Raw genomic sequence first — 8,117 nt, 5'->3', positions numbered from 1 at the left:
GTGAAATGTTGGTATAATGGTGCTACTTGAAGCCTGAAAACGATCGCCATAAAAAAAAACAAAAAACGAGCAAACAGCAGTAGCTGACGTCCTGACTGGATTCTACGTTAGCATTTAGATCCCTCCAGAGTTTTGTGCACACGGTTTAGGTAAAAATTAAAAAGGTTGAGGTTTTACATTTAGTTCAGTATTACCTGTTGCCTGTGTCTTTGTCTTTTGGGAAAATACTTTACACAAGTAATGGCTCAAAGAGGATTCCTTTTTTTTTTTTTTTACTGTGCTGCAATTGTTTACTGGATTATTTGTGCCATTAATTAGTGTCAACTAATTTTTATTCAATCTCCACACAGGATATGCTTGTGAAGATGGAATATCCACAAAGGGATGAATGAAGGACATGCATATTGTATTGAAGAAATAAGTGATGAGAATGCTGTTATTTGCATTTACCATGTCAGACCTTTTGATAAACAAAATTCTAATGAAAGTGAGAACATGTATACTGTTACATCTTTCAGAAAATGTTTTGAAATTGTGGTGCACAGTTCAGAATAAATGTTTTTCAAAAACCATTGCATCTTTTTAGTAAATGTTTATTTCCAAAAGAAATTTCTAGAAGTTCAGAACAGTAAAATTCCCGCTTTTTAGAATGAATTAGAAGATAACTCTTAAGTAGTTAAACTAAAATACTCTTTGAGAGTTAATATATAAACTCTTAACACTAAGTGTTAAATTATCAACTCCAGACAGATTTGGTGTTTAACACTAAATCAGAGTTAATGTACCAACTCTCCAAAAAGAGTTAAATTAACACTCTCTGGTGTGGACCCATATAGACACTTTAATAGTGTTGAAATCAAATCCGACAGTGTTAATTTGGACATGCTGGATTTGCTGTGTAGCAGTAAAGTGCAAAGCAGACAGACTCAATTGAAAAGTAAGTTTTCTTTTATTGTACATGATTTTTTCTAATTATCATCAATCCTCATATCAACCAAAACAACTTTGAATCTTTCCATGTTTTGGTATTTTGAGACTTCAGCTGTACTACATATTATATTAAGAACTTGTATGTATCAGTAAAGAATACATTTTTAAAAGCTGATTTGAAATAAAAATAATGAAAAAAATGTGTGCACATGCTCAGAAAATATTTTTAAATATTGAAATATATATTAGCTTTTGCCAAAACACCTTCAGGTTTCAGATGGAAAAGCTGAGTGCCTTGTGTTTGTTAAATACTGCGATATATATCCATCTCTTTGCAGGAGATTTACATTAAGAAAAACCAGAGATGAACATCAGAGCCCATTTCTTCAAATTATCCCTACAACAGAGGTGGCGAGGACAAAGTCAGTGAGACAAGCATTAATGAGAAACATTTAAGAACTTTACATCAACATAGATGCTGAACATGAGCCCTGATTCAGAAATGATGCACTGTAGTGGCATCATCGTAGTCATTGATCAAGCCATCTCCAGCCTGTGTGGATGGGGTCTTTACCATAGAGACAAATGGGTCATTTCCTATAAACATTACAAAACTGTATCAATAAAAAAGTTAACATAGAGAGGAGTTACTCATTAACATTGATTCAGAGTGTCACCTGTGATTTTGTATCGAAATAAAGACACCATGAGGAGAGTGGAGATGAAGTATGGAATAAAAATAACCAGGTAGCGCATCAGTGTGAAGTCAAAATGCTGGAGGGGTGTTACAGAGGGCAAACCTCCAGAAGTGGGTGGTTTTTTGGTTGCAGATCCACCTGTAGAGAGAATTCCACCTGTGAGGGAATTATCTCAACGAAGTAAGAAGTAATATGATATAGTGAAGCTCCTCACCTGTGACAGTGATCCAGCTGGATGGAGACTCTCCATGACCGCTGATGTCACACTTGTAGAGGCCTTCATCAGACCTGGAAACATGCTGGATGGTCATGTGACCTGTAGGCTGCTTCCTGATGAGGGAGCCATCTTTATAGAAAGCAGCTGGGAGGTTGGAGGGAGTGGTCTTTGTTTTACAGAGCAGAGTGACGTCATCTCCCTCCATCACAGGGAGGACAGGACTCTGCAGGATCACTGATCCACCTCAACACAGAGACAAACTACAGCATTTCATCCATTTACACACAGCTTCATCAACACTAACTCCACACACTCAGCTTACCAGTGACTGTCAGGCTAACCATGTTACTGATGGGACCCTCTCTGGACTCACACCAGTAAACTCCACTGTCCTGTATTAAGATATAGCTGATACTGCAGGCATTCCCAGTAGATTTCCCCCACTCAGCTCCACACTGAGTCCTGGTGTCTTTGCTTGTGTTTCTCCTCAGAGTCCATCCAGCAGAGCTGTCGTCCTCCTCACAGCTCAGAGACACAAAGTCATCTTTAAAGAACTGAGAGCTGCTGGGACTCACAGTCAGACGAGCTGTGAGGGAGAGGGCATGATACGAATACATTTTTAACAAAACAAAATTGTGGTAATAGCAAAATGCCCTCAGTAGTCAGTTATATTTGAAAAATATCATTAATATGTTGAACACCCATTTATCATACATCCTCTTGTATATTTTTTGAATTATTTATTCTGTCTTGCATTTGTTATCTCTGCTATCTAAAGTAATTGGATAGCATAAGTGGGGGGAATATCCAAATATCGTACTATGGTATTGACACTAATGCTTACTTACTTGTAGTTCCTGGGATATTCAAATGGGAGGCAAAGCCATACATGAATATTAAATGGAACCAGTTCCCAGTTGGATTTGGGAGACAGACACTATCTTTACTTTTTAAGATCAGACTTAAGACTTTCCTTTTTGACAAACCATATACTTTGGGTTCGATCAGGTGACCCTAAATCTTCCCTTAGTTATGTAATAGACTGCTTGTCATTGTCCATGGGAGCAGCTTTGAGGTGTGTTTCATCATCAGATTGATTACCACCTGGGTGGAGCTGCCTACCTCACACCTGAGCCTCATCCTGGGTCAATCATTGAACTATTTAAGCCAGTTCGTTCAGTCATTTACTGTGGTAACTAGGCCCTGTCTGCGGTCTGTTTGTTCCTGTGATTCACGCCTTGAATCTAACCCCGTTTCTTTGTGCTTGGGTCTCCACAATACTCTGCTCTGGATTCTCTGCTTGCCGTTTTTACTGAGGGTTTCATCAATCAGTCGCTCCGCCTGCCTGTCCTCCTGTCATCCCAACATTTGTGAGTGCCCAAGAGATCATTCGCCTCTTCACACTTGCTCTTCAGATCCTCCCACGGAACCACCGCTGCGGCTCCTAGGCCTGGCCCAGCCCTGCATATAAGCCTCAGCCTGACTCACCTGCCTCCTTACTGGTTCGTTAGCCTATTTTCCCTCTGTTACAGACTACTGTGGCCCCAATCATGGCTTCTCAGAGCAGCCTTCCTTTTACACTGTTCCCGTTTCCTCTGGCTCCTGTATTTTCTCTGTTTTCTTTTTCTTTTCTTTTCTTTTTTCCATTTACTGACTGTTTTCTGTACATAAAGCCACGTAAAACCTTCCTTACGTGTCTGTGAGCATGCCACATTCGTGCTATGCCTGGTTTATAACACTACTGAGGGCTTCTCATCTAGACCTATCGAGGGACAGTTGTGATTTGGCATTATTTATATTAAATTGAATTGGATTAACAAAAAATCATTTATTTTTATTTTTTGTACATGAATACTTGAACTCAAAGTGTAATTAAAATATAAACAAACAAATAAATGCAGGTATAAATACACGTCCAGGACACCTGGGACTTGGACTTGAAGGGCACCCTTAGCAGTTGAAAAATGAAGCCAATGTGCTCTTTTTTTCCTGTCATGTCCGGCACTGTAGCAATCAGAATAACTGTCTGAAGGCCAAGAAAAATGGCCAATAGGTATATTTTCCCAAGTGGACCATTACAGCTTTCACTATACTGTCCCACTTGATTGGCATAGTTTATTCAATTGTTATTATTATTTTTAGGTTATCACAATCAGAATGGACAGGATTGGATGTCCAGAAGAAGAACGAAAGAGAAGCTGGGAAGAGTGTTAACAGAAGGTGAGGGAAAGAAAAAATAAAGAAGAAGAATAGAGAGAAAAAGGACTAAAAATCTGACAAATCTGACTAAAAAAGAAGACAACACAGTAGGGAAACCAAAGCAACAGCAAACATAAACATAAGTAACAGTGCAGAAGCCACAGGGCGCCGTGCTGACAAGCCTGCAGGCTACACCAGACTAACCCAAGCCCCTTCAGGCACCATCACCATCACCTGCATGTGGGGTGGTGTGCAAGAGGGGGAGGAGGAAAGGAATTGGGGAGTGCAAAGTACTCCCTCCCTGATCCCCAATATAATTCTCAATTAAGAATTGAGGGGTTTTTAAATTAATAATTCCCCCCCCCCGCCCCCCCAAAAAAGATCATACCACTGATTTAAAAACTCATTGAAACCCAAAATTTTAACAAAAATTAAAATCTGATTAACTGTTCTACCCTATTTTCCAAGTTTCATGAAGTTGCCTTAAATAAAATAGCAAACCACATTAAAACAAGATTATGCCTCACCTTCAATGCTGAAATGGAAAAAAAAAACATTTCAAATCATGTTTTTCTATTATAGTTTTTTTTTTTTAAATTATTATTTTTTAGAAAGATTCATCTACTTATTATCTGTCATCTCTTACCAGGGCTCTAGACTAACTTTTTGCCATGGGCGTACCGGTACGCCTAACTTTAAAAAGTTAGGCGTACCAGCAAAAAAGTTAGGCGCACACAAATTTTATAATAATTTATATAATATAACGTGTTTTTCTGGATACACTGTGCTTTTTCAGCATTCAAAGATTGATGACACCGTGTCAGAGCACTGGCTATGAATTTCAGAAGGATCAGGCCTTAACTTAACAGAAAAGTTAGCAATAGTTCTTTTCCTATTACAGCTACATCCACTTCTGTCGTGCCTAGGCTGCTCACTAGGGCTGGGTATCATCACTGATTTCTATAATCCATTCAATTCTGGTTTTCAAAGTCCCGATTCGATTCAACTTAGCCTCAGACAGTCAGAAATATTATAATTCTGATCATTTATCAGTACTGACTTCATCAGAATTGTGAACATCACAGCAGATGCCTTTGTGTGAAAGTAACTGAGAATAAAACACAGAAAAACATGAAGGAGATTTTCCTGGTTTGGCTTTTTATAGCAGATAACCTCAAAAATATTCTACAATGTTCTGCATATAAAGTTTAAATTTCTTCAGTATTGAACAACAGAAAAAATAGGCTTTCTTGTCCGAGGTCATTTAAGTGAAAAAAGAAAAGAAAAAGACAGCAGCCACAGCGTTGTAAACAGCGGTAGACTGGTGGGTAATAAGCGAATGAATAATACAGAAAACAGAGATTGGAGACGGGAAACTGTTCTTGAAGCACAGAGAGAGAGAGAGAGAGCTAGCTGTGCATGGAGTGTGATTTTAATAGTTGTGGAAGCAAAACAGCAAAATTCATGACGACATTGATCAAATGTGAAGCGCAGTTTGCTGCTTCTTTTGCTGCTGGCTCAGTGAATTTTGGTTGGAGAGACAAAACCTGCAGCTCAGAATCAGCGCAAAAAGACGTAAACACAGCGCGGACCGGACGCATCAGAACCGCTAAGCTCCGACAGCGTGTCCGTCTACGGGCCGTCGGGTGAGAAAGCCGAGAAAGACAAAGCTGATTCTGATGCGTCGGTCCGTTCTGTGTTTACGTCTTTGTGTGGAGTCCGTGTACCTGCTCTCATTTGCTGTTTGGTTGTTGTTGAAATGGTTTTGTGAGCTTTAATCTGACGTTTCTGGCAAAACACAGTTATATTTAAAAGTCGATTCAGGATTTAATGAATTGATATCGCTTTATTCAAGCTACTCACCTCCCACTTCCACCTGCACTTTCAACTGGACCACGGCCAATCAGAGAGGTCCCGCCCCTTACTATCTCTGATTGGTTTAGTCCACGATAGGGGCATAATGTGTGTCTGTTGTTGACCACAGGGAAGGTTGCAGATTTTTTTTTTTTTTTTTTTTTTTTTTTTTTGCTACCGGAACATTTGGTCGCACAGGTGCAACCAAATATTTTTTTTTAGTCGCATCACTGAAAAATTTGGTCGCATTTGCGACCAAATTGGTCGCACTCTAGAGCCCTGCTTACTCTAGTACTCCAGAAGCTCAGGCTGCTGAATGCTTGAAACAGTTTTGTTCTATTCTTGTCTTTCTGGGTTTTCACAGTAACGGGATATCCCAATTATGGTCATCTTGGACACCTAAGGCGCATCTACTAACTTTTCTAACCTTCTGTTTGTTAAGGGCAGGAATTTTAAAGGAAAGTCACTTAAATAGGGGAGAAGTTAAAAAGCGTTTTTCATTTAGAGGATGAACAAAGGGGGCTGTACCAAGACCTCGGAAAAAGATAAATAATTATTATGGAAATGAACTCTTTAAACTGTAATAGAAAACATTTACAGACCTCGCTTCGTTGTGCAGCTCAGCATTGAGATCGACACTGCAAACAAAGAGGGTCTGGTTAGTTTATGGTTTCATAGAGTGTGGGAAACATGCACTGATGGTTGGTTGGTCAAATAAGCACAGGAACTAGCAAACCATGCACTAATATATCTATACAACAGGCATGCAATAGAAAAAAATGCAGACTGTGTCTCCTTTTGTTGCACTCTACATCTACCTGTTGTCTTTTACGGACTTCCTGAACTGAGAGGCCATATAAGATAAAAGGACTGAACACTGTTCCTTTATTTGCTCAATATGTAGTGAGTGCCCAGTAGTAATATTTGGTTCTGTGTCCTTTGGATTTGTGTTTATACTTTTAAAATACTTAAAAAAATGGGAACAGTAAAAAAATCTCTTAAAGTTTCCCCTTTTCACAACCTTTTATGGCTCATCATCCATTATAGTGTTGACTCCTTTTAGTCAACTTCACTGAATATGTCTGCATCAAAAAACCTTATCCCAAAGAAGTTATTACCTTGTAATAAATATTGTAGAAAATGTTTATGCTTTTTAACCATTTTTTCACAGCTATGAGTCACAAGACCATTCAGATTCTGTCATTCTGTAGAGCTGCATTGTCAAACTGCAGCTTCATCCTAATACAATACTTGAAAATTCAATATAATCTAAAAGATTAATGTCAAATCTTAGCCCAGAGTTGAAATAAAAATGCGTACTTACAGATCAGCCAGACTGGAGTCAATCCCTTCATCGTGCTCCTTGATGACATCAATCAAGTCTACCAACAATTCAGTCACATTAGGTAACAAAACCCTCTTGTTCCTGACTGATAGTGTGTTTCAGTGCTGTGGTTTCCTCTTCAAAGAAACTAAAAAAAAAAGGCAAACAGTTATTTATTTCTTTTGGAATAAAGTGACTTGCATTCGCACTAAACACAAACACAGTGGTTCAGCTGTACCAGTGAGGTCTTTTTTGTGAAGGCCTGACACCTCTCTGCTTTTGATTTTCTTTGACCATTGGGGGGTGGGGTTATATCTCTTTGTGTTTCATTAGTGGATATGTGAAAGTGAGGGAGCGAATGGTTTGTGTTTGTGTGTGTACCATTGTTTGGATATATTTGTGAGGACCAAAAAATTGAATGTTATTACACCTCAAGGGTAGAGACTTGGTGCTTGTGTGGTTAGAATAAGATTCAAAGCCAGCTCCCAAAATTATGGAATGAAGAGTGTTCGCTGGTCCAGTTGGTAATGCCTTTTATCTATCTGATTGGAGCAGACGCCCTGGCCAAACACACTTCATATACGAGTCATAAAAGGGACAGAAGGAGTGCTGATTTGACTGGATCATTTGATCAGAATGTGTTTATGGAGGGGATCGGAATTTGGGTTTTGAATCCATGTTTTGGTGGGTTACTATTAACCTTTTAAAAGCGGTTGGAATGGGCATGCTCCATTTTGCGTAACTATTTTTAAATCCCTGTAGAACTGCAACCACGTAAGCTAGCACAATAATCTTTTTTGCATATGAAACCGGAGGAGTTGTACTTACATATTATGCCATAAGCTTGTCCTAAGTCATGGTTTCCTTCCACATATAGCTTTGCAAAACTTGCATA

At 38.9% G+C, this 8,117-nt stretch overlaps 1 protein-coding gene across 1 annotated transcript; it reads right to left on the bottom strand.

The window, feature by feature from the left end:
- Positions 1-1,426: 1,426 nt before the first annotated feature.
- Positions 1,427-7,286, bottom strand: LOC146578898 (low affinity immunoglobulin gamma Fc region receptor III-A-like). The gene is made up of 6 exons (XM_085268951.1): positions 7,223-7,286; positions 6,501-6,536; positions 2,168-2,431; positions 1,843-2,088; positions 1,608-1,784; positions 1,427-1,527 (listed from the first exon to the last, which is right to left on the bottom strand). Exons 1-6 carry the CDS (start codon positions 7,269-7,271, stop codon positions 1,427-1,429), a joined length of 873 nt encoding a protein of 290 aa, XP_085125077.1. The 5' UTR covers positions 7,272-7,286.
- Between the last annotated feature and the right edge of the window lie 831 nt (positions 7,287-8,117).

The sequence above is a fragment of the Mchenga conophoros genome, linkage group LG3, assembly GCF_057382185.1.
Source record: "Mchenga conophoros isolate Kocher_MC1m ecotype Shallow Benthic linkage group LG3, M_conophoros_male_GT1.1, whole genome shotgun sequence".
Taxonomy (NCBI): Eukaryota; Metazoa; Chordata; class Actinopteri; order Cichliformes; family Cichlidae; genus Mchenga; species Mchenga conophoros.
Note: the sequence above shows the minus strand (reverse complement) of the source record. Positions and strands in the feature narration are given on the sequence as shown.